The 26,966-nt window shown below is 49.0% G+C and overlaps 1 protein-coding gene across 18 annotated transcripts in view; it reads left to right on the plus strand.

Moving 5' to 3' along the window:
* The window catches only part of LOC138521720 (retinol dehydrogenase 8-like), an 88,670-nt gene extending 65,112 nt beyond the window's left edge, over window positions 1-23,558 (plus strand). The window contains exons 5-9 of one of the 18 annotated variants that reach the window (XM_069634762.1): window positions 16,237-16,420; window positions 16,727-19,684; window positions 20,389-20,563; window positions 20,810-20,867; window positions 20,903-23,558. In XM_069634762.1, the coding sequence (XP_069490863.1) occupies window positions 16,237-16,420; window positions 16,727-16,963 (421 nt within the window). In that variant the 3' untranslated portion in view covers window positions 16,964-19,684; window positions 20,389-20,563; window positions 20,810-20,867; window positions 20,903-23,558. Of the gene's footprint in view, window positions 1-16,236; window positions 16,421-16,726; window positions 19,685-20,388 lie in introns of all 18 variants that reach the window. The other 17 variants (XM_069634763.1, XM_069634755.1, XM_069634747.1 and 14 more) reach the window with 17 other exon arrangements.
* The last annotated feature ends 3,408 nt before the right edge of the window (window positions 23,559-26,966 follow it).

The following is a 26,966-nucleotide window of genomic DNA, read 5'->3' on the forward strand; positions in this document are numbered from 1 at the left end:
GCACTTCAGAGAGCTGCCAGAAGTATGTTATTAAATTGCTGTGGCAGTATAATTGTGTGATCCTTGTAGACACCATGCTACAACTGGGAGTGGAAGTGGGAAACCGAAGTGTGAGATGCTTGTCCCCATCCAACCAGGTAGGATACGTAGCAGCTCAAGTCCCCAGCCCTCCCTCTTTACCAACACAAACACTTTCTCATGGACAGTTAATCGTGAGCGACAACGGACTAACACCAGAGCCGTAAACCTGACATGTCCCAACACCATGGTCAGGCAATTACTGATCATTACACACACCTGACTCTCATCACACTTCCCCACATGGATAAAAGGTGGAGCACGAAAGCTCACTCTGAGCAAGGAAAAGCACACGAGGAATCAGAAGTTTCCAAGATGGCAGTTTAACACAAGAAGAAAGGCTGCGAGACCGCAGAGGGTTGCAAGGAGGGAAGTACTCTTGATCTCTAGAACCCGTTATTGTCACAAGCCTTGGAAACGGAGAAGTCTAAGACCAGGAACTGAAGCTGAACAATCCTACACTGTGCATCAAAGGTATCCAGGGCGCTCCTGTGTCGATAACCCAGGCTGGGAGGAGCGGTTGCCGCTGTGGTACTGTCCTTAGCTCCTGCAAGGAAGCCACGCCAGTAAAAGCAGCACAGCCGGTGAGTCAGAGAAACTGATACAAAATCAGTTTGTGTTCGAACCAAGGCTGCAAGCGGCAACATTGTATGAAGAAATCCACAAAGGACAGTGTTTGAGATGCATGTGATGAGAGGCGCAAACAAGTGGAACTAAATGAGTGAATGTACTTTGAAAAAACCAAATAAGATACTGTGTACAGAGTGATCCAGTGCCACGTGGGTGCTCATTCGAAGGACTCTGTTAGGTATCCACATGAATGGCGACTACATTGTATCAAAGGAACTTTATATCAAAGTGGTCCTACAGTGGGTCAAGCTAAACCCTTTGCAGATTTGAATGTCTTCAATAAGTATAAAGTGAACTGCAATTGGTCTGAGCACGGCTGAGGGAGACTAATTGACATGATATGATATGATATTTTATTTGTATCGTGCTCGTACACAAGTGTTTCAGAGCGCGACTAGGCAAGGGAGGGGAAGAAGGGAGAACACAGCACAACATAAAAACGATCTTACTAGGCCCAGTGACATTGAGAACGCGCAAGTGCATGGGAAATGGAAAAGGGAAAAAGTGCATGGAAGTGGGAGAGTGGAAAGTGCAGAAGTCGAGGAGCGCAGATAAATAAAATAAATAGAAAATTGAGGCAAACTGTGGTAGTGCAGCCAGCAAGTAGCAAGTGCTGTGTTTAAGGCAGCAGACTGGGTAAGTCTGAATAAGTGCAGAAAAAAAGGAAAAATGGGGGGGCTGTATGGGTACAGATACAGTCCCCAGTGCAAGGGGTGGCGAGGAGGCAGTGCAGGAAGGTGGCAGGGTGAGCAGGTACCTGGGCCCAGGGGACAGAGGGTGGCCAGGTGCACAGTGCCAAGAGAGCAGATCAGCAGGGGAGAAGGGGAGCGAAGTCAGAAGCAAAGAGGAAGGTTTTGAGGTGCTTCCGGAACCGGAGATGGTTCTCCTCAAGTTTTAGAGTGGCAGGGAGGCTGTTCCAGAGGGAGGCCCCAGCCGAAGATAGAGATCTACCCCCAGCTCGTTTGTTTGAAAAACGACTGACCCTGAGGGAGTTAGAGGTAGAGAAGCGAAGAGCTCGAGAGGGGAGGTGTTTGCGGAGGGATAGCTGAAGGTATTTTGGACCCAGGCCCCAGAAAGCCTTGTGGACAATGCAGAGGGTTTTGAATGTAATCCTTGCATCCACTGGGAGCCAACGGAGAGATTTCAAAGCTAGAGAGATACGATCCCAGGGCTTGAGGCCAAGGACAAGTCTCGCAGTCCTGTTCTGGATAAGTTGTAGAGGGCGGAGAGTAGAGGCAGGTAGATTTAGAAAGAGGCTTTTACAACAGTCCAAGCTAGAGAGAACCAGAGCTTGGGATACCATGAGCTTCTGGGGGAAGGAGAGGCAGAATACCTCTGAGGAGGTGAAGTCGGAAGTTTGACTTTTTAGAGACATCAGAGATATGGGCCGAGAAGGAAAGTGTGGAGTCAAAGATGACGCCAAGGTTCTTAGCCTCGCAGGTAGGGGTAGGAGGAGGGCCAAGGGAGGCCGGCCAGAGGGTGAGGGAAAAGGATGGAGATGGTGTGCCCATGAGGAGGATCTCTGTCTTGCTGGCATTCAGACAAAGATCATTGGCGGCACACCAATTTTGAATGGCAGTTAGGCAGTCAGAGATGAGAGAGGGAGAGGAGGTGGCCGAGGGCAGCTGGAAAATGAGTTTAGTGTCATCAGCGTAGCACTGGAAATCTGAGCAGAAAATGGCAATGCAGTGAGCGAGAGTTGCCAGGTATTGGTTGAAAAGCCAGGGTGAGAGGTTAGACCCCTGGGGAACCCCACAGTTGGAGAGGAAGATAGATGATAGGAAAGACCCCAGTTGGACCTGGGAGGGTCCATCAGAGAGGAAAGAGGTCAGCCAGGCCAGAGCCTGATCAGTGATACCCAGATTATCATGGAGATGGTTGAGCAGGATGGTGTGGTTGACCGTGTCAAAGGCAGAAGATAGATCAAGAAGGATGAGGACAGAGGGAATGTTAGAATCAAGGTTGGAGAGCAGATCTTCCCGGATATTGAGGAGAGCAGTTTCCATGCTTCTGGCCACTCTGAAGCCAGACTGGTGGTCATGGAGACAACCAACAGAATCTGAATGAAGGTTAAGGTGAGAGATGGCCAGCTTTTCCAGGAGTTTGCCCAGAAAGGGGGTAATGGAAATTGGGCGATAATTTGCCGGACAGGAAAGATCAGCTGTGGGTTTCTTGAGAAGATGTAAAGTGAAAGTGAAAAAGGGATCTGAGTCCGGCTGAGGGCGATCCGCAGTGAACTGTGAGTCACACGAGAAGGAATTTTTTTTGGAACCTTAAAATAAAGGGATCTGAGCCCGGAAAAGCGGGGTGCACCATAATAGAAAAGGGATCTGAGCCCGGCTGAGGGTGATCCAGGGCGAGATACCCAAAGCACATAATTATAAGAAGAAAATAACTTTCTGGTTTTTTTTATACATCAGACCCTCTGAATCAAGAGACTTTAATGAGGAAAGAGACTTGGGCACAGATGGCCCTGATGCTAGAATTGGAACTGTATCCTCTTGTCGCGGAAGCTAAGAGTGTGTGCCTGGCTCAAGTGAACCGCCTTGCCCTGTGCTGAAAACGTGGGGAAGGGAGGCCAATGACCCAATCATCCTGACTTATCATTTTGTGAACACTTCTTTATTTTTCATGAACTTCACCCCACACTATTTGTAAATTAGCGGTAAGGATTGGCAATAGTTTTTTTAGTATAGGCCCTTTTATTTTGACAAGACTCCACTAGGACTGCATTATTATTTGATAGCCGTAGCTTGCTCCCATCTGTAGATTTTGGTTTAGATAGGCAATTTTCCACCTCCTTGTGAAAGTTCAATAAACCCCCTTGAACTGTGGTCACTTGTGTCTGTCTTACTTCGATACCATGCCTTCCTTAAACAAATTGGGGAACCCTGCAATTTCAGAAGTTTAGTCATAAAGCCTCCAACCCCTTGGTTGCCACGAAAGAATCAATAGGATTCGATACCTGTAGCAGCAGAGAGGCTACTATCCGTCCTGGCTAAAGGGGAACGATTCCCACTGACTTGGTTTATAATACCCCCTCCTATGTGTTACATAAGATTGCCCCCACAATGTGTCCTGGCTTGGAAGTTCAGTATAGACATTGCAGCATGCATCATTGATCCCGACTTCCGGGGAGACATAAAGGTTCTCTTACAGAATCATGGTGAAATCCCATTTGAAGTACATCGTGAGGACCAATTTGCCCAAGGAATTCTGGAAAAGGCTCCATTTCCTCATTTTAAAGAAAGTGAACCAGGCAAAACAGAAAGAGGTACCTTAGGCTTTGGGGAAACTGATAAACTTTCTAACATCGAAGGGAGAAGAGCCTACCATCCATCCCGACCAGACCTTCACCCAGCAAAATGATCAAGCCCTCCCTGAAGCTTTTTTATTAGCTATTCAAGAAGGAGAAGGTATAGAAAAAGGGGAGTCCTTTTTTCTTCTTAAAGCAGTGGTTGCTATAGAAAAGAAACATTTATAGAAGGCTTAGGAAAAACACAATTAGAAATCCCCAAAACCCACCGAAAGATCGTACTAGAGATTGTGCATACTCATATGACAGGGGGGGCACTTAGGACAATCCAAAACCCAGGCACAAATCAGTGGGAGGGTTTACTGGCCAGGTATCCACGCTGATATAAAAACCTTTATTCAGAAGAGGGAAATATGTCAGAAAACCAGCACTCACATCGCATTGCCTGACCCTCTGAATCCTTTACCAATCATAGAAGTCCCTTTTTCAAGAATCGGGATGGACATCATTGGACCTCTAGAAACATCTAGATTGGGTAACAAATATGTCCTCGTGATTGTTGATTATGCAACCAGATACCCTAAGGCATTCCCTATGCAGAACAATACTACCCAGCAAATTCTAAAGCATCTCCTTTCCAGGGTTGGCTTATCTAAGGAAATCCTGATGGATCAAGGTTTAGATTTTATGAGCAAGCTCATGGCGCTGAAGTCAAAGAGCTACTTCATATTACCACCTTACAAACTTCTGTCTACCATCCCCAAACAGATGGTTTGTTAGAGAGATTCAATAAAACACTTAAAATGATCCTAAGAAAGTTGGTAGATAAAGACAGGAAGGACTGGGACCGAATGATCCCCCGGGAACCATTTGCAGTAAGGAACAACCCTCAGGCATCTACTGGATTCTCTCCTTTTGCACTACTCTATGGTAGAGAGCCTAGAGATGTCCTGGATATGCTCTGGGAGACCTGGGAAGAACGAGAAGAGGCAACCATTCCCCTCTTGCAAACCTCTACCAGATTTCGAAAGCATATGGGATGTGTTCGAGATATAGTCTGTACTCATATGGAAAAAGCCCAAATCCAGCAAAAATCCACTTATGACAAAAAGGTGAGCTTAAGATCATTTTCCATAGGACATAAAGTACTAGTCCTCTTACCCACCTCGAAAACAAGCTTGTATCCAAGTGACATGGGCCATATAAAATACTGGAACGAATGGGAACCTGTACTTATTAGGTAGCCCAACCTGACAGGAAACAAAAGGTCCATCTATATCATGTAAATCGCTTAAAAGAGTGGAAGGAAAACCTGTCGGCCACACATGCTACGATACTATCCTGTTTGGTGCCAAAAGAGATAGACAACTTTGAATGAATTCGTCCAGAGCTATATATTCAACAACAAGAAGATTTAAAAGATTTAGTCACATCGTTTCCCAATGTATTCTCGGGGAAACCAGGAAGAGTAAAAGGCACCTATCACTACATAAGAACACCTAAAGAAAAAGTGGTTCATCTAAAACCGTATAGATTCCCCGAAAGCCCAGAAGCAGATAGTGGTTGAGGAAGTGAATAAGATGTTAAGAGCAAATATTATCGAGCCCTCTTCAAGCCCATGGTCCTCCCCTATCGTATTGGTTACCAAAGCTCACCATTCCTGAAGGTTTTGCATAGATTTCCACCAGGTTAATGCCATTTTCGACTTCGATGCATGCATATCCCATGCCACGCATCGATGACCGATTTGATAAACTCGGAAACGCCAGTTTTCTATCCACCCTAGATTTAATGAAAGGGTACTGGCAGGTCCCAGTATATGGGCCTGATAAGGAAAAGACAGCTTTCTCAATGCCCCTAGGACTATTTCAGTTCAAAGTCCTCCCTTTTGGGTTACACATCGCTCCAGCCAGTTTCCAATGATTTATGGACACAATATTACAGCCCTACTCCGATTTCTGTGGAGCTTATATTGGCGATATCATCATTTATAGTAAAACTTGGGACGACTATCTTTTCCATCTTTTTACTATGAGAGCCTTCAGAGAGGCCGGCCTAACTGGCAATCCCTCCAAATGTGGACTGGCTCAGTTAGCCGTGAAATACCTTGGCTTCTTTGTAGGTAATGGTAGTGCACAACCTCAGCGCGAGAAAGTGAAAGCTGTTTTAGATACCCCTACACCTAAAACTAAAAGAAATCTCAGAGCATTTCAAGGGTTAATCAGTTATTACCGTAGGTTTATCCCAAACTTCCCGGACAGGACAGCTAGGCTGACAAACTAAAGAACACTGAACCCCAGAAAATTAATTGGACTGACGAGGATTATATATGTTACAACATCCTAAAACAAACCCTGTGCCAGAACCAAATCCTAAAGGTAGTAGATTTCTCGAAAGAATTTGTATTGCAAACAGAGGCCTCCCTTACAGGGTTAGGAGCAGTCTTATCACAAGCCTGCGAAGGATTAGCACATACCATCTTGTTTACGAGTCGCAATCGTTTGCCACATGAAAACAATTACTCTGTGCTGGAATTAGAGGGCCTTGCCATCAAGTGGGCCATTATCCACCTTAGATACTACCTCCTAGAAAGAAAGTTCACACTTGTCACGGACCATTCTCTACTAGTTTGGATTAGCCAACGAAAGGACTCCAACCCTGACTACCATCACACTTCCCCACACGGATAAAAGGCGTAGCACGAAACACACTCTGAGCGAGGAAAAGCACATGAGGAAGCAGCAGTGCCAAGATGGCAGTTTAACACAAGAAGAAAGGCGGCGAGACCGGAAAGGGTTGCAGGGAGGGAGGTACCCTTGACCTCTAGAAACCGTTATTGTCACGAGCCTTGGAGAGTGAGAAGCCTAAGACCGGGAACTCAAGCTGAACAATCCTACACTGTACATCAATGGTATCCGGGGCGCTCCTGTGTCGATAACCCAGGCTGGGAGGAGCGATTGCCGCCGTGGTACTGTCCTTGGCTCCTGCAAGAAGTAACTGATGGTATCTTCCAGCTTTTCTTCTGTTGCGTGCCTGATGGAAGTTTCCAACTTTTGTTCTATTGAGTACCCAATGGCATTTTCCAGCTTCTCTTCTGTTGTGTACCGGATGGCATTTTCCAGCTTTTCTTCTCCAGTGTATCTGATGCCAGTTTTCATCTTTTCATTTGTTGAGTAACTGATGGCATTTACCAGCTTTTCTTCTGTTGAGTACCAGATGGAATGTCATGGCTTTTCTTCTGTTGAATTCCTGATAGCATTTTCCAGCTCTTCTTCCGTCTGTTGAATACATGATGGCATTTTTCAGCTTTTCATTTGTTGAGTACCCAATGGCATTTATCAGATTTTCTTCTGTTGAGTACCTGATGGCATTTTCCAGCTTTCCTTCGTTAACATACCTGGTGGCATTTTCCAGCTCTTCCCATATTGAGTGCCTGATGGCATTTTCCAACTTTTTGTCTGCTGTGTACCTGATGGCATTTTTCAGCTTTTCTTCTGTTGAGTACCTGATGGCATTTTCAAGCTTTTCCTCTGTTGCGCACCTGATGGCCTTTTCCAGCTTGTCTTTTGTTGCATAATTGATGGCTTTTACAGCTTTTCTTCTGTTGTGTAACCTGAGGAAATTGTCCTGCTTTTCTCCTGTTCCCCCTTCTGTTTGGTAATAACTTGCACTCCTGTCACGGCTACTTTGCATATTGTCTGATTGATCTGGCAGGCAGAGAACAGATGCCTGCTCACACCTCCTGCAGCCCCCTGAACACATCTGCACTCGTGCCTGCTCCCCCTTTTGCAGAGAAGAGAGGACAGCCCTTGGATACTTCTGGAATTAAGGAGAACTGGCTCACAAAACAGTGGGAAGCAAAGAAGCTGCTGCGCCATCCCTCTACAACCTAAAGTCCCTGCCAGATGTTGTGGATGGCACTGTGATCACTGAGGCCGCCAGATCACTGCCGTGCTCACACAGGCTTATCAAACACAGAGCTGTGCAAACACAGCATTACCCAAAGAATGAGACAGATGCTTCAGTGATGGTGTTCTCCGCCACTGGCATGTGTGGCTCCTTTTATTATGAGCACGTCATGATGTGGTCATGATTTAGGGTGACCAGCCGTCCCGGTTTTCCCGGGACAATCCGGGGAAATCACCCTCTGTCCCGGGGTCCCGGGAGTTTTTTAATTTTAGAAACCCCGTCTGAGGTTTGCATGGTTGGGTGGCTACGGCCCTGTTTTTGTCGAGACCAAATTTCGAAATCCCGAAATCGGGTCCCGGCACAACTCATCCTGCGTGAATGGGGGCGTGAAATGCCCATAGCCTTAACCCATGCGCAGTCCAAAAAGCCGGCGTTGGAAGAAACCCTTTTTCTCTTTTTCTCTTCCCTAGTCATCCCACACTCAGAATCTCATGTCCCAAAACAAACTAAAGTATTACCACAGGAAGTGTCCTCAAACACGGCTACTGTGTCGCCTTCATGCCCCAGTAAATTCACATCCCGCAATTCTATCTCCCAGACCGTTCAGCAGTGGTTAATGGAACATTTTCTTTCCTAATTCAATCATGTATTACCACAGTTACAAACCCCCTCCCACTCCCCAGTCATATGACCTAAAGGGGGGATGCACATATGCTAGCGTGACCAGATAAAAAAAAGGGGACAGGCCATAGACATAGAAGTAGGACTAACGCAAATACAGATGAAACTGTAGTCCTACTTCTATGTCGCAGGCCAGTTGCAGGGGGGAGGGGGTGTGCTCACAGGCACACCCCTCTCATTGGAGGAGAGCACCGGGGAGGGGAAGTGGGAGGAAATGGGGGCGTGAAAAGCTTTTCATGCCCCCATTCACGCCTCAAGAGTCGCACCGGGACCCGATTTCTGGATTTCGAAATCGGGTCCCTGGAAAAACCAGGACCGCAGGCATCCAACCATGCAAACCAGGGATGGGGTTTCTAAAATGAAAAACTCCCAGATCCCCGGGACAGAGGGTGATTTCCCGGGACTGTCCTGAGAAAACCGGGATCCCAGGAATCTTTTGCATCTCTGGTAAGAGGTGTGGGAGTCATTTAAGGGCAGCAGCCAGGAATCCGTACTGCATGGTGCGGCAAACTGTGGCTCTTCAGATGTTCTGGACTACCACTCCCATCAGCCCTTCAAGCCTAATCAATGGTAATGGAACATGGGATTCATAATCCAAATCCCCTGGAGTGCTGCAGGTTGCAGACGGCTACCCGATGCCTCCACAGGCTACACCCTTGGAGTCTCAATTCCTCATGCCAGAAGAATACATCCCCTTCAGTTCACCGCCCTCTCCTAGCGGAGCCGGAAAGGAAGCCATGCCCAGCACGCCTGTGACGCATCGTCTAATGGCAGGGCTGTCAATCATCCGATGCCGACCAGGGTTGCTACTGTGAACATTCTGCCTGCCTCGATTCTCTCAACACTTCCCAGTGAGTCTACCAGCGGAAAAGGCTACGTGATGTCACTATGTGTGGTGTCCTCAGTCAGGGTCAGAGGTCATCACGCGATGGCACTTCCTGTTATGGGTTCCCACTTATAATACCTTGGAAACGACCACAATACAAAGTAAGTCTATAGATGGAATTTATATTAAACACAGTGCACCGGGCTTGTAAAGCTCGCCAGGCATTTTAATGTGATTCTATGAAGAATGCTGAGCTGTGCCGACTACCAAATAGCCATGTCTCCAAAAAATGGTCAATCGATGAAGCATTAATAGGGGGGCCAGCCCCGTAGCCTCTCCCTCCCACTTTCTCTCCCGCATCTCCAAGATTTTCTCCAAGCCAATTCTGCCTTTTTTGCAGACTTTATTTTATTCTGATTAAATATGCACTATTGTGCCATTTGCATTTGGACTCTTTATTTTCGGCTCCATATTTTGGCGATGTCCTAGGTGGTCGCGGAGCATGTATTATGCCTAAAGCAACCCCTATGGAGACAGTGACATGACTGGAGGCCTAGGAGCAGATGAGAAGAATTGGGTTGAACCCAACTAAGCTCATGCTGATGGGCCTAAGGCCCGTAAGTTTGTCAACAGCCTTTACCTTCTCTCCCCAACCTCCAATGGCCACTGTTTCAAGTCCATAAGGAGTGACCTAAGCTGGCACTGCCTGAGCAAGTGCTGTTGCAAGAGGTGGATTTCCCCTCCTCCACCATTGCTGAAGAACCGCCCTGCCGGCTGCATGCAGTCGGTCCTAGGCAGCACTGGATTCCGGCCAAGTTGAATTCCACCTCTTATGGGTCTGCATGGCTGATAACATAGGCAGTCGAATCTTCGCCTTCTTCAAACCTCAGGTGAGACACCAGCTTAGCCAATCAGATATCTAATGGTTAATCTGAAGGCGGGCCAAACTTCCTCCTTCACAAGGTCTGCCTGTCACACGTGAGCTCTGATGTGACCGCTCTACCAAACATCAAAATAAACAGAATGCAGGTTCAATTCTCACAGCTCATAGAAACAAGGTGCATTCAGATTTTGTACTGAAATTATTTTGTTCTAATAGATTTGTTGATTTATTGTTCTAGATTTGCCTTTTCAGGTTTGATATGGCATTTAGACGTACAGACATGTCCTGGGTTGCGCAGTAAGACTGGGCTCGTGGACATCATGGATTCCCCACTTGTATAGGAAACTCACGCAGTCGTGCCTGGTGGGTGCGAGCCTGGGCATTGGTTCCCGTCAAAACCATTGACTGCTGTGTTAGCCTATCCGAGCACCAGTTTGACCCACTGAAAAAAAGTCCCAAATTGGACTTCTCAACCAATCAATAGACTAAAAACAAGCACTGTGCCCTTTCAAAGAGGCGTGTGCAAGGGTCTCCATTTGTCGCTAGGACCAAACTCAAAATCCTGTGCCTAGTCTAGTAATACTGTTCAGGGCCATCAGCCCACCCTCTCCCAGAGAACAAACTCATCCCAAGCACACACGGTAGAAGCCTTGGAGCAGGACGCCTCCTCCACCTTGCCCACTCCCAGGCTTGTGTACCCTTGGCCCAAGCAAGGGTGTCGACCTCCCTCACCCCGAACCAGGACCAGTCCTAATGGGAAGCACCACCCCCAACCCCCAGACCCGCTGGGTAGGGAGGGGTGCTGCACCTCAACATAAAATTACCGATAGCCACTGGGCTACACCCTGAGTTGTGAGATAACTGATGGATACAGAAAACAAGTGAATTTTATAGGGATCCCAACGAGGACCCCTCTTACACACTTTAAGGCCCGGTTCATGGAATTTTTAGCACAGCCCAAAGTGACCTTGCACTGCCAACAGACACCCTGATTCACAGAGAAGTACAAAGTGTATTTTTACAGTGCAAAGTCACTTTGCACTGCAAAAACCCTATCTAACATCTCCCCTTAAAACCCCTTTTCCCTACATAGCATCCTACTTAACAATAAGTTAATTATCATTCACTATATATTTGCATATCCCAACCCGGCGTGACATACACCGTTCTAGCATATCTTAAAGGTCAATATCAGTCGGTAATTCATAGGGTCACTTATGTCCCCCTTCTTAAATGTCAGAATTACCACTGATTGCTTCCAAGAAGGGGGCATATGTCCTGGTGACTTATTAATGGTCATTGAAAAGGCTACACGTATAGGGAACTGTCTTCTTATGAATTTGAAAGGCATATTGATATTAGATGGAATGAGGGGTATGCGCGGTATTAGAACAGTATCTAAGTTCCATCGATTACACGGGCCTCTATGATGTGTCTTTGTAGATACACAGGGGCTGATTCATGGAATTATGTGTGCCGAAAAACGGGCTTTGTGTGCCATTCTGCCCGCAAATCCCTGTTTCACAAATGGGGATTTGCGAGCAGAATGGTGCACAAAGCCTGTTTTTCGGCGCACATAATTCCATGAATCAGCCCGATAATTGTCAACCTTGTTCCATTGCAGAGTCCCCATGATGGCATAAGATTGCATAGTTGCATAATTACAGCACCTACTTTCAGTTGTAGCTCGTGAGGAGGCATTCGTCTTACAGCGTTTTGCTCTTTAGAGACTGCAATGTTGCACCAGTAATTAACTGTTCATTGACACTGGAACCGCCGTGCCCCGTGTGAAGTGAAATGGGGGTGGAAAGATGTAACTTAAAATTATTCTGCATGTTTGCGATAGAGGAAGGTGAAGGTGACCGTGTAGAATTGTGCTCATTCTGTTTGTTAAAATAATTGCTGTTTTTGAAGTGGAAGGGCACACAGAGGTGCACTTTGCCATTTGGAAAGCAGAAGGCAACGTAACAGTGATTTCATCAGATGAGTACGGAAACATACCTAAACGTTAAATATATATGGATACCACATATAACACAGACAAAATAAATGCTATGTAACAATGGGGTGCCTGCTGCAGTCAGTCAGCCCCTTTCAGTACCTTAAGGGCTGTCTCTGGTGGCTTTCTGGTAGCTGTTCTTTTTGGGGCCTGTCTCCTGCAGATGGATGATGGGGTCTGACCCCTCTTCTTTCTGTCCACCACATGGGGCAACCCACAGTCACTGCACAGCCAGCGCTCTTTGCAAATGTCCTGGGAGGCCCCCGGCGTGGTGGTCTGCACCTCCTGGCATACAGAGCCCAACATGACTTGTTTTGAAGGGCCTGGTTCGCTGGCCACGAGGCGGGCTGTCAGGTTGGCCCAGGCAGCACCTTGAACGTTGCCTGGGTTTTGGTTACTGCTGGCCCCATCCAGTCTGGGCCGACAAATGCCACAGACACAGGGTGGCAGAGCTGCCCCCAAGCATCAGAAACTCAGCCTCCTGACTTAGTCGCTGGGGGTGCATCCCAACACACCCACACAGGTCCATTTGATGGATTTAGGGCCAGAGGTGGGAGCTGGGGGGTGCTTGAGGCCACAGTCACCCAAGATAAGTCTCTCTCCTTCTCTGCTTTCTTTTTCTCGCCCTCCTTTCTTCAACCATCATTTCTAACTGTCGTCTTGTTTATTAAATCTAACTGAATTCTTTGTGTTCCCAACTCATTCTTGGGCGGGGGAGTTCTATATGGTTGTTTATTTTCTTGACCTTGGGGCTGGTTGGATTCTTCCAAAACACACAGACAGACCACACATCAATACAGAAACACATTACACATTTACAAACTATTTTTATTACCCTGGTGTCTGTGCCTTTTATTTACAAGTGTTCCCTTAGGGGGCAAGCATGCAGCCTCTACTAGCTAGGCCCCGTGGGGCCACAGTCTACACTCGGACTGGTATATTGGGCATTAGGGAAATGCCTGAAGTGCAGGCTCAACTTGTTAGTGTCAGCCAGCATTTTTGATCAAATTGGGCCAGTTATTTGGCCAAAGTGGACCAGTTGGATGAGTTACTTCACTGAGAAGCCAGTAGTTAAGACGATTGTTACTGAACACATATTCTTTAAAATGTACAATTTGCAACGCGTTTTACCAAAAATCTCCCCCTTGGGCATAACTCAAACAGACCATCATAAAAGGAATGCATTACCATTTGCAATTGTGGTCCACTTCTTAATTGGTGCCCCAGCACATTTTAGGGCCCAGTCTGACCCTTTCCACTCCACATCAGATGTGTGTAACTTGGTGACGGCCAGTGCACCATCCAGGCACTACATCTCAAGGTGGAGCCTCCCCAGGCATCATACCTTTGTCACAGGCTTCCACTCCAATTCAGGGTCTACTCACCTTTGGAAAGGCCTTGAAGACTTTTTGTATCTCCTAACAAGCAGGCAGCCATGACAGCAGGAAATCCTTAACACCCCTCTGCTTCCCCTTATTAGCAGGCAGCCATGACAGCAGGAAGTCCTTTAAAAACGGTCTGCTTCTCCTAGCCAGGAGGTAGCCATAACAACAAAGAAGCATTAGAACCTTTTACTACTCCTAACAAGCATGTTTTCTTGACAGCAGGAAGGCCATAAAAACCTTCTGCTTCCCAAAAACAGCTGGAAGATCTTAAAACCCCTGCTTCTCCTTACCAGCAAGAAGCCGTAACAAAAGGAAGGCCCTTCAAACCGCCTGCATCTGAAAACCAGTATGCAGCCATGAAATCAGGAAGGCCTTAAAAACCTTCTGCTTCTCCTAACCAGGAGGCCGCCATGAAATCGGGAAGGCCCTTGAAAACCTTCTGCTTCTCCTAACCAGGAGGCCGCCATGAAATCGGGAAGGCCTTAAAAACCTTCTGCTTCTCCTAACCAGGAGGCCGCCATCAAAACGGGAATTCTCCTAACCAGGAGGCTGCCATGAAATCAGGAAGGTCTTAAAAACCTTCTGCTTCTCCTAACCAGGAGGCCGCCATAACAACAAAGAAGCATTAGAACCTTTTACTACTCCTAACAAGCATGTTTTCTTGACAGCAGGAAGGCCATAAAAACCTTCTGCTTCCCAAAAACAGCAGGAAGATCTTAAAACCCCTGCTTCTCCTTACCAGCAAGAAGCCGTAACAAAAGGAAGGCCCTTCAAACTGCCTGCATCTGAAAACCAGTATGCAGCCATGAAATCAGGAAGGCCTTAAAAACCTTCTGCTTCTCCTAACCAGGAGGCCGCCATGAAATCGGGAAGGCCCTTGAAAACCTTCTGCTTCTCCTAACCAGGAGGCCGCCATGAAATCAGGAAGGCCTTAATAACCTTCTGCTTCTCCTAACGAGGAGGCCGCCATGAAATCGGGAAGGCCTTAAAAACCTTCTGCTTCTCCTAACCAGGAGGCCGCCATCAAAACGGGAATTCTCCTAACCAGGAGGCTGCCATGAAATCAGGAAGGCCTTAAAAACCTTCTGCTTCTCCTAACCAGGAGGCCGCCATGAAATCAGGAAGGCCTTAAAAACCTTCTGCTTCTCCTAACCAGGAGGCCGCCATGAAATCAGGAAGGCCATAAAAACCTTCTGCTTCCCAAAAACAGCAGGAAGATCTTAAAACCCCTGCTTCTCCTTACCAGCAAGAAGCCGTAACAAAAGGAAGGCCCTTCAAACCGCCTGCATCTGAAAACCAGCATGCATACATGAAACCAGGAAGGCCTTAAAAACCTTCTGCTTCTCCTAACCAGGAGGCAGCCATCAAAACGGGAAGGCATTAAAAACCACCTGCTTCTCCTTACCAGCTGGCAGCCATAACAGCAGGAATGCATTAAAACATCTGTTTCTCCCTTAAAGCAAGTGGCCCTGGCTGCAGGGAGGCCTTTAAAACCCTCTGCTTCTGCTTACCAATAGGCAGCCATGAAAGACGGACGGTTTTCAAAAGCTTCACTTCTCCTATCTAGAAGGTGTCCATGAAAGCAGGAGAGCCTTAAAACCCGTCTGCTTCTCCTAACCAGGTGGCAGCCATAAAAACGGGAAGGCCGTGTAACCTGTTTTAACCTGTAACAAGCAGGTGTCCATGAAAGCAGGAAGAACCTAAAAACAGTGGTCGAAGTGAGCGGGTGCGGTTAGCTTGTACAGCTCCTATACTTTTATTTTAAAAAGAAACCGTTCCGGAATGGTTTTGTTTTAAGAACAAATTGAAAGGAAGAAATTGAAACCTTCACTTTCAGTGCACTGCACTGAAAGTTCCCTTAAACAGCAGGCGCAAGTGTTTGGGGGGGTGTATTGTGTGTGGGACGGGTTGTGGCAATGGGGTTTGTGGGGAGCAGGGGCAGGCCAGCAGGGAACATAGCTCCACTACTTCTTTTCATACACTTCGACCACTGCCTAAAAACCTCTGCTTCACTTACAAGCAGACGACCAGGACAGCATGAAAGTCTCGAAGACCTCCACTTCTCCTACCCAGAAGTCAGCTATCACATCAGGAGGGCCTTCACACGTTCTGTTTCTCATAACCATTAGGAGGCCATGACAGCAGGAAGACCTTCAAAACCACGCCTTCTTCTTAATAGCAGGAGGCCATGACAGCAGGAAGCCCTTGAAAGCCACGCCTTCTTCTTAATAGCAGGCGGCCATGACAGCAGGAAGGCCTTCAAAACCACGCCTTCTTCTTACTAGCAGGCGGCCATGACAGCAGGAAGGCCTTAAAAACGTTCTGCGTCTTATAATCCCTGCCATTGTAGCATGCAGTGCACATGAATACAAATAAAGAATCCTCTCTTTACACTTGACTAATTTATGGTATTTAAAGTCAATTTAATTTTCAAGATTCAGCTAGAGCAAGAGAAAAGAGGGAGACTCCCATTGACCCTTCCTAGAAGCACAAGGGGTTGTAGACTGTGCCTGTCAGTGCAACGAGTGACTCGGTTGAAATGGGGCTTCGCGGCATGAGGAGTGACTGACATCTTGGGGTTTCTTTCAGCATCAGCCTGATAGAGCCGGGACCTGTGGTGACGGACTTCGAGATGAAGGTCTACGATGAAGCCATTCAGGGCGACTATTCCAAGACTGACCCCGAGACGGCCGACATGTTCACCAACCTGTACCTGAAGAACTGCAGGGCCGTCTTCTCCAGCCTGGGGCAGACCCCTGAGGAGATTGCAGAGGTAAGGAAGAGCAGCCAAAACTCCCCAGCCCTTTAAACGTGACTTGCTCGGTCTGAAGCCGGGAAACACCTTCATGAGGCCCTAAATCCCACACACATCAAACCCCAGCAGCTCCCCATACCCAGAACCGCTACCTAATGTCCAACTTCTCCAGACTAGGCCTGGCTCCCCGGCACCTCTTATACACCGGGAACACCTAACGTGTCCCCGGCTCTTACTGTCTACTACTCAAACCTCAAATGTATCTCCAGCCAACGCTCACACCCCACATTCCAGCCTCTAACGTGCTTCCTGCTTTCCCTGCAGCACCTGATCTACATACTGACCACAGAGAAGCCTCCCTTTCGACACCAGACCAACACGGTGTACACCCCGATCACTGCCCTGAAGCACGCAGACCCCAGCGGGGAGCTGGGCACGGACGTCTTCTACAAGATGGTCTTCCAGTACGAGGCCCTCATGCAGGCCAGCCTGAAGGCCATCAAACTGCTCCGCTGGAAAGCGCACAAGGTCCAGCAAGGGGTGCGCATGCTGGGGTTCTGAAGGTGCAGGCCCGGCAGGGGGGGACTGCATGTGGTGGTTTCCAAGGAGAAGGTACTGCAGGTGTTCCGCATACTGGGATTCTTAAGGTGCAGGCCCTGCAAGGAGTCTGTTTGCGGGAGTTTCGAAGGTCTACCTGCTGTATTCTGAGAGTGCTGCAGGGGTTATGCATGCTTGGATTCTAGGGGTGTTGCAGGGGGTCTGCCTGCTGAATTATTAAGGTACATTAGGTGGTGTGCATACTGGGATTCTGAAGCTGCAGCCGGAAGTCTGAATGCAGGGATTCTGAATGTGCAGCAGGAAGTCTGCATGTTCGGGATCTGAGGGTGCAGCAGGAAGTCTGCATGCTGGGATTATGAAGGCGCAGCAAAAAGTCTGCATGTTGGGGATCTGAGGGTGCACCAGAAGGTCTGTATGCAGGGGTTCTGAAGGCGCAATGATTGGTGTGCATGCTGGAGTTCTGAGGGTGCACCAGGAGGTCTGCATGCAGGGGTTCCGAAGGCGCAATGATTGGTGTGCATGCTGGAGTTCTGAGGGTGCACCAGGAGGTCTGCATGCAGGGTTCTGAAGGCGCAATGATTGGTGTGCATGCTGGAGTTCTGAGGGTGCACCACGAGATCTGCATGCAGGGTTCTGAAGGCGCAATGATTGGTGTGCATGCTGGAGTTCTGAGGGTGCACAAGGAGGTCTGTATGCAGGGATTCCGAAGGCGCAATGATTGGTGTGCATGCTGGAGTTATGAGGGTGCACCAGGAGGTCTGTATGCAGGGGTTCTGAAGCGCAATGATTGGTGTGCATGCTGGAGTTCTGAGGGTGCACCAGGAGGTCTGTATGCAGGGGTTCCGAAGGCGCAATGATTGGTGTGCATGCTGGAGTTCTGAGGGTGCACCAGGAGGTCTGTATGCAGGGGTTCTGAAGGCGCAATTATTGGTGTGCATGCTGGAGTTCTGAGGGTGCACCAGGAGGTCTGCATGCAGGGGTTCCGAAGGCGCAATGATTGGTGTGCATGCTGGAGTTCTGAGGGTGCACCAGGAGGTCTGCAATCAGGGGTTCCGAAGGCGCAATGAATGGTGTGCATGCTGGAGTTATGAGGGTGCACCAGGAGGTCTGCAATCAGGGGTTCTGAAGGCGCAATGAATGGTGTGCATGCTGGAGTTCTGAGGGTGCAGCAGGAGGTCTGCAATCAGGGGTTCTGAAGGCGCAATGAATGGTGTGCATGCTGGAGTTATGAGGGTGCACCAGGAGGTCTGTATGCAGGGGTTCTGAAGGCGCAATGATTGGTGTGCATGCTGGAGTTCTGAGGGTGCACCAGGAGGTCTGTATGCAGGGGTTCCGAAGGCGCAATGATTGGTGTGCATGCTGGAGTTCTGAGGGTGCACCAGGAGGTCTGCATGTAGGGGTTCTGAAGGCGCAATGAATGGTGTGCATGCTGGAGTTCTGAGGGTGCAGCAGGAGGTCTGCAATCAGGGGTTCTGAAGGCGCAATTAATGGTGTGCATGCTGGAGTTATGAGGGTGCACCAGGAGGTCTGTATGCAGGGGTTCTGAAGGCGCAATGATTGGTGTGCATGCTGGAGTTCTGAGGGTGCACCAGGAGTTCTGCATGCAGGGGTTCTGAAGGCGCAATGATTGGTGTGCATGCTGGAGTTCTGAGGGTGCACCAGGAGTTCTGCATGCAGGGTTCCGAAGGCGCAATTAATGGTGTGCATGCTGGAGTTCTGAGGGTGCACCAGGAGGTCTGCAATCAGGGGTTCTGAAGGCGAAATGAATGGTGTGCATGCTGGAGTTCTGAGGGTGCAGCAGGAGGTCTGCATGCGAGGCTTCGTAAGGTGCACTGGGAGGTCGGCATGTTGGGATTATGAAGGTGCAGGGAGGGACTGTATGTTGAAGTGATGAAGGTGTAGTGGATGTTGTGCGTGCTGGACATCTAAAGATTCAGTGGGAAGTCTGCATGCTGGGGTTCTGAAGGTGCAGCAGGAAGTCTGCATGCTGGGGTTCTGAAGGTGCAGCAGGAAGTCTGCATGCTGGGGTTCTGAAGGTGCAGTGGAAATTCCGCACACTACAGTTTTGAAGGTGCAGTGGAAGGTCTGCATGCTAATGTTATGCAGATGAACTAGGTGGTCTGCATGCTGGGATATGAAAGTAAATCAGGAGATCTGCAGGCTGTAAGGTGCAGTGGGAGGTCCGCATGCTGGGGCTCTGAAGGTGCAGTGGGAGGTATGCATGCTGGGGTTCTGAAGGTCCAGCGGGAGGTCTGCATGCTGGGGTTCTGAAGGTGCAGTGGGAGGTCTGCATACAGTGGTTCTGAAGGTGCCGTGGGAGGTATGAATGCTGGGGTTCTGCAGGTACAGCAGAGATTTGTATGTGCTGGGTGATGAAGGTGTAGTGGTTGGTGTACATGCTGGAGTTCTGAAGGTGCAGCACGAAATCTGCATGTTGGGGTTCGCAGGGTGCACCAGGAGATTTCTGTCAAGGGGTGCTAAAAGTGCAGTGGATGATGTGCATGCTGGGGTTCTGAAGGTGAGCATGCTGGGGTTCTGAAGGTGAAGCAAGAGTTCTGCATGCTGGGGTTCTGAAGGTAGAGTCGGAGGTCTGTGTACTGGGTTTCTCAAGAAGCAGCAGGACTGCGTGCTGGGCTTCTTGTGGTGCAGCGGGAGGTCTGTGTGCCGGTGTTCTAAGGTAGAGTGGGATGTCTGCATGCTGGGGTACTGAAGGTGCAGTGGAAGGTCTGCATGCTGGGATACTGAAGGTGCAGTAGGAGATCTGCATGCTGGAATACTGAAGGTGCAGTGGAAGGTCTGCATGCAGGGGTACTGAAGGTGCAGTGGAAGGTCTTCAAGCTGGGGTACTGAAGGTGCAGTGGAAGGTCTGCATGCTGGGATACTGAAGGTGCAGTAGGAGATCTGCATGCTGGAATACTGAAGGTGCAGTGGAAGGTCTGCATGCAGGGGTACTGAAGGTGCAGTGGAAGGTCTGCAAGCTGGGGCACTGAAGGTGCAGTGGAAGGTCTGCATGCTGGGATACTGAGGGTGCAGTGGGAGGTCTGCATGCTGGGATACTGAAGGTGCAGTGGGAGGTCTGCATGCTGGGATACTGAAGGTGCCGTGGAAGGTCTGTATGCTGGGGTTCTGAAGATGCAGTGGAAGGTCTGTATGCTGGGGTTCTGAATGTGGAGTGGGTGGTCTGCATGCTGGGTTCTTCAAAGCTCAAATGGTGGTCTTCTGTATGCTGGGCTTCTGGATGTGGAGTGGGTGGTCTGCATGCTCGGTTCTTCAAGGCGCACCGGGAGGTCTTTATGCTGGCGTTCTGCAGCTGCACTGGGAGGTCTGCATGCTGAGGTTTCTCAAGGAGCAGATGGTGGTCTGCGTGCTGGGGTTCTGGATGTGCTGTGGGAGGTCGCCATGCTGGGGTTCTGAAGGTGCTGTGGGAGGTCTGCATGCTGGGGTACTGCAGTGGCAGTGGAAGGTCTGCATGCTGGGGTTCTGAAGGTGCAGTGGAAGGTCTGCAAGCTGGGGTACTGAAGGTGCAGTGGAAGGTCGGCATGCTGGAATACTGAAGGTGCAGTGGCAGGTCTGCATGCTGGGGTACTGAAGGTGCAGTGGAAGGTCTGTATGCTGGGGTACTGAAGGTGCCATGGAAGGTCTGTATGCTGGGGTTCTGAATGTGGAGTGGGTGGTCTGCATGCTCGGTTCTTCAAGGCGCACCGGGTGGTCTTTATGCTGGCGTTCTGCAGCTGCACTGGGAGGTCTGCATGCTGAGGTTTCTCAAGGAGCAGATGGTGGTCTGCTTGCTGGGGTTCTGGATGTGCTGTGGGAGGTCGCCATGCTGGGGTTCTGAAGGTGCTGTGGGAGGTCTGCATGCTGGGGTACTGCAGTGGCAGTGGAAGGTCTGCATGCTGGGGTACTGAAGGTGCAATGGAAGGTCTGCATGCTGAGATACTGAAGGTGCAGTGGAAGGTCTGCAAGCTGGGGTACTGAAGGTGCAGTGGAAGATCTGCATGCTGGGGTACTGAAGGTGCAGTGGAAGGTCTGTATGCTGGGGTACTGAAGGTGCCATGGAAGGTCTTTATGCTGGGGTTCTGAATGTGGAGTGGGTGGTCTGCATGCTCGGTTCTTCAAGGCGCACCGGGTGGTCTTTATGCTGGCGTTCTGCAGCTGCACTGGGAGGTCTGCATGCTGAGGTTTCTCAAGGAGCAGATGGTGGTCTGCGTGCTGGGGTTCTGGATGTGCTGTGGGAGGTCGCCATGCTGGGGTTCTGAGGGTGCTGTGGGAGGTCTGCATGCTGGGGTACTGCAGTGGCAGTGGAAGGTCTGCATGCTGGGATACTGAAGGTGCAGTGGAAGGTCTGCAAGCTGGGGTACTGAAGGTGCAGCAGAAGGTCTGCTAGCTGGGGTACTGAAGGTGCAGTGGAAGGTCTGCAAGCTGGGGTACTGAAGGTGCAGTGGAAGGTCTGCATGCTGGGATACTGAAGGTGCAGTGGGAGGTCTGCATGCTGGAATACTGAAGGTGCAGTGGAAGGTCTGCATGCTGGGGTACTGAAGGTGCAGTGGAAGGTCTGCAAGCTGGGGTACTGAAGGTGCAGTGGAAGGTCTGCATGCTGGGATACTGAAGGTGCAGTGGGAGGTCTGCATGCTGGAATACTGAAGGTGCAGTGGAAGGTCTGCATGCTAGGGTACTGAAGGTGCAGTGGAAAGTCTGCAAGCTGGGGTACTGAAGGTGCAGTGGAAGATCTGCATGCTGGGATACTGAAGGTGCAGTGGGAGGTTTGCATGCTGGGATACTGAAGGTGCAGTGGAAGGTCTGGTAGCTGGGGTACTGAAGGTGCAGTGGAAGGTCTGCAAGCTGGGGTTTTGAAGGTGCAGGGGTGGCCTTGCTCGGGTTCTGAAGGTGCATTGGGAGGTATATATGCTGGGGTTCTGAAGGTAAAGCAGGGATTCTGCACCTTGGGGTTCTGAAGGTTCGGCTGATATCCACATGCTGGGGTTTGGAGTCCAGCCGGGTCCAGCGGCAGGGGAGGTTAGGATCTTGGGGTCCTGAAGTCCCAGCCAGGAGTCAGTATGTTTGGGTAATGTACTCTGAAGGCCCCAGATCAGTGATGGGAAACCTGTGGCCCTTCACATGTTTTAGCCTACAGCTCCCATCCTCCTTAGCCAGCATAGTCAATGGTGAGCTGTAGGCCGAAACATCTAGAGGGTCTCAGCTTGCGCCCCACTCTCTCAGATAAGAGGCGGAGAAGGGGGAAGGGCTGGTGTAGCAATATGCAGGAGGAGGCTAAGCAGTGGGTTGGGGGTGCAGACAGGTGTTTGAGAGTGCTCTCTCCGTGCAGTTCAGATGAAGGTGTGGGGTTGGACTTTTACTGTTTTTTGTGTGTAAGGAATACAGAGGCTTCTTATAGCGGAACCAAATCCCACTGGGGGCCCGTTTGTGTTTCGCCCTAGGTAGGGCTTTCTGTAATCGATGAAGCCCACAATTGATGGTTTGTAGCAAACCCGGATCTACCCAGGTTCGGGGTCCATCTTGAAAGGCTCCTGTACTCTGCTAGCCATGTTTGCCGTTCCATCTAGTCACTGCCCTCCGGCATTGCCACTGAAAATGACTGTTTCCTATTGCATGAGTTTGCAAAGTTTGGCTTTCCAGGTGGTTTGGACTACAACTCCCATCAACCCTAGCCAGCACAGTTAATGATTGGGGGTCATGGGAGTCATAGTCCACAACATATGACGAGCTGCACTATTGCATTCAGACCCCTTCCAAATCACAGTAGTAGTGCCCTGCAGAAGCTGAAAGAGCACATAAGAAATGCTTGCTACCGATTGCAAGCCATTAAGGGGCCCAACAGAGGTCAAGCAGATGGAACTGCCCCCTGGAAATGCAATGCAAGCGGCTGCTTTGCTGTGACACCACAGAGGGCTGCAGGCAAAATGTGAGGGCTTAGGTTCTAGCCAGTAAGAAGGTAGCTGTGGTGTAAAGCTTTGCGTCAGCTCTAATGCCACGGAGTGGCCGAAAACCTTGGGCTCCAAAGTCTGGCAGTGCCTCAAGTTAACCACAGCAACCAGTCCAATTGCTGTGTAGATTACCCATGACTGTGCAAATAAACTCTTATTTTTCACGAATCAAATATCCTGTGCTTTCTTGTTCATACTATGGCATATATGTTTGCACTTATTCTCCCGTCCCTGCCCCTCCCAGGCCCTCATCCTGCATTTGCCCCCACACCTCCCCTGCCTACACTTAGCTGGTTGGCTTGCACCACTTGCAGCCTTCCAGCCCTTTAGCTTGCACATAGTTGTGGACCCCCCTTCACTCTCTTCTTCCCCCTGGCCTCCTCCACCTGGCCTCCTTGGCACTCTCCTTCTCTTGGGCCCGTCCACCCAGTTCCAGCACTTCCCCAACTCCCTACCCCTGTGCACTTCTCGCTACCGCACTTGCATGATCTTAATGTGGCAAGGCCTACTAGGATCGCTACTTTCCTCCTTCCTGCCCCCCCTCCTGTCTTGTTGCGCCTCGAAACCCTCACGTATAGGCGCATTACAAATGAATAATAAATACAAAGAAATATTCAGTCTGCTTGCAAATAAACTTTTATTTTTCACAAATCAAATATCCTGTGTTTGCTTGTTCATACTACGACATGCATGGTTGGGATGTATATAGTGCAAACCTTGCTAGCTGTAGAAAAACAAGGGGTTGAAAAGTCAATAGATCCTGCTTTGTAAATGTAGAGTAGGGGGTCTGCAAGCTGTGGCTCCCCAGATGTTCTGGAAGAAGAATCCCCTGGGAGTTGCAGTCCAAAGCAAAGCTTCCAGGCCCCTGATCCGGGGTGCTCTATATTTTATAAAGCCCAAAGGGACAAGAAAGGACTTATTCTGAACATTTGTAAAGCCAGACCTATCGGCTTTGCCAGCAACCTTACATTCGTTTCTCTCACCAGCTCATGTCATGCATCCTCCAGTCATCAGCCGAGTTTCATTCTCAAAATACCTTCAGCTATCCCTCCGCAAATACCTCCCCTCTCAAGCTCTTCGCTCCTCTACCTCCAACTCACTCAGGGTCAGTCGTTTTTCTAAGAAACGAGCTGGGGTAGATCTCTGACTTCGGCTGGGGCCTCCCTCTGGAAGAGCCTCCCTGCCACTCTCAAACTTGAGGAGAACCATCTCCGGTTCCGGAAGCACCTCAAGACCTTCCTCTTTTCTTCTGCCTTCGCTCCCTCTCTCCCCTGCTGATCTGTTCTCTCTTGGCACCGTGCACCTGGCCACCCTCTGTCTTTTGGGCCCAGGTACCTGCTCATCCTGCCACCCTCCCGCACTGCCTCCGGGCCACCCCTTGCACTGGGGTCTGTATCTATACCCATACAGCACCCCCTTTTTCTTCCTGCACTTATCAGACCTACCCTGTTTGCTGCCTTAAACCGAGCACTTGCAAATTGCTGGCTGCATTACCACTGTTTGTTGCCTTTATTATTTGTTTATTGTTATTTATCTGTTTCTCCTCTGCTTCGCACTTTCCACCTCTCCCCCCCTTCCATGCACTTTTCCCCTCCCCCCTCTCCCATGCACTTGCGCATTCTCAATGTCACTGGGCCTAGTAAGATCGCTGTTTTGTTCTCCCCTGTTCCCCTCCCTTGTTGCGCTCTGAAACACTTGTGTACGAGCGCGATAGAAATAAAATATCAATCAGTCAATATCACTGAAGACCTGCACTGCTGCTTTCTACCAGACAAGAAAAGGGCGTGTCAGCAAATGCGATGCACAAGCAGCCACCCACCTCCTCCAGTGACTTTGAAACATACTTACACTTACTACTAATTGCATATGTAATAAACACTAATCTGTTAGTGAAAATGTTCTATAAACTAAGACTGAGATTATTTAAAGGCAATGTATGGATACACTTCATGCCACAGTTCAAAGTCCTCACACACAAGGAAAATGCACAGTGAAATGAAACATTACTGAGCTGACACACAACTAAACAATATCACTATCAGCAGTGTTCTACTATGGCAATCACCCCTGCAGCGTGTTTCACACCGGTAACGGCCCTCCAGCCTGAGCCTAGGCAGCCCAAGCAAAGCGAGGGTCCCGGTGAGGTCTCAAGCCATTATCGGCCATGGAACGCCCCTCTACAAGGAAGTGATAAGTATTGGCACCATGAGGTTCTGTACGGGTTGCAAATAGTTTAAAAAGAAATGTCAGCTGGTTCCACGAATTTTGCATGAGCCCAATCTCCCGTGAAAATAAAGTTGGGCACTGCCATAGCAAATAGAAAAGGGACTAAGTCCCTTTTCTATTTTCATGATGGCAACCCAACGGGAAGGAGCGGTGATGCCAGGAGATCCAGCAGGTAAGTGGGTGGGGTGGGGGTTAGGAGATTGTGTGGGGGGATAATGAGGGGAGGAAGAGGGACGGCCAGGGGCAGTGGGCTGTAGGAGAAGCTGGGGGAGGGGGTACAATATTGCAATAAGCCTCTGTTGGCTGGAAAGATGGCCAGTTCACTGTCAGTTCTCACCTGTGTTTCAAGCCACCTGATTGGCTGAGCGCCCTTCCCCTGATGCGAATATTTGAAGATGGCGCTTGTGAAAACACTGAGTTAAGATGCAATGAGCCAATGAAAGGTGAAGAAAAAGGCCACACACCACGTTCGGGATGCAAAAAGGTGGATTTATTCCAAGGGCCAATGTGTTTCACGCTCAAAAGCGCTTTCTCAGGGTGTCCAACAGAAGGTATGTCTGCGTTACTTATAACTGAAAAAGTCCAAAAGCAATTCAAAATAAAAGGATGGACAAGGAGAACGTTTTAGGTCAGCTCTAATACTATCGAGCTAAGAAGGGTCAATCCCTCAACAATGTCAACACCTGAAACAGACTGTATCAAGCCAACTCTGAAGGCCTGTCTGGCAGAGAATGGCAGGCTGAAAAAAAGTGAAAATGCAAAATTACAAAGAAAAGAATTATGGTTATTCTATGCGCTGTGCAAAGATGTTACCCAAAGGTTGTAAAGAGTAATTTCTAAGTCCAATTGTTTAGAAAAAATGATCAGCCTCCATAGTCATCAGGCTAAGCCTTTCTGAACTTAAGAGGAAAGTAAAATGAGAGCCATTTGCAGACACGGAAGGAGTGACTGGGAGAGAGAATGTTGTACAGCTGGAAAGGGGCTACTCCACAGGCTCAAGGTCTGAGCCTGGGACAATCCGGAAGAGAGAGCCTCTTGGTTACATCAGAAATGACTTGTATCCATGTTCAAGCCCTCTTCTGCCCTGTGCAGCATCTATATCCACCGTGCCGCACTCCGTCTAAGACGTAGAAGTCATTTCCTGCCACTTGGCACTGATTCAATCTGTTACATCGAAAAAGAATTCACGCAGGTGGGAATTCGTTCATGAAATTCTTGAAGGGGACCGGCAACTGCGGATCTCATTTCGTTGGTCCAAATTCCTTTAACATATTATGTGATTTGGGTCTTCAATTTATGTTTTGGTCTCCGTGGGTAGATCTTCCTGCAGGGACACACCAAAACAAGTCCAATGAAGGTATACCAACAGTTGAGCAATTTCTTGATTGTAAATGCCCGGTTCGACGCTATGAAAGGCACTCTCTTCAGGCCTCGAGGGCCAGATCCATGCTGGATTTTCAGGATAACCCTCATTAAAATTCATGAAATAAATTTGCATACAATGATTCTAAATGTATGCACATTTTTGTTCATGAATATTCATGAGTGATACCTGGAAAACCTGTCAGGATTACGGCCCTCGAGGCCCGGAGTTGGACAACCCTACAGGGATCAGCCTATCGCCCTGCCTTGGGAGCCTCGTTATTCTATCCTTGCATCATATGGTGGCAGCCAGACAAATGGAAGGCAAATGAATATAACAAAAAATAACAAAGGCATCTATTTCCCACGCACCATAAATAACAACAGTCATGAAAAAAGCAATGTAATGCAGCACGAAAGTTGAGCAAACATGTACAAAGCAGCATGGAAAGCAAAGAGGCTCTTAAAAGCATCAT

The sequence above is a fragment of the Ambystoma mexicanum genome, chromosome 13 (assembly GCF_040938575.1).
Source record: "Ambystoma mexicanum isolate Mex_15411 chromosome 13, UKY_AmexF1_1, whole genome shotgun sequence".
NCBI classification, from domain to species: Eukaryota; Metazoa; Chordata; class Amphibia; order Caudata; family Ambystomatidae; genus Ambystoma; species Ambystoma mexicanum.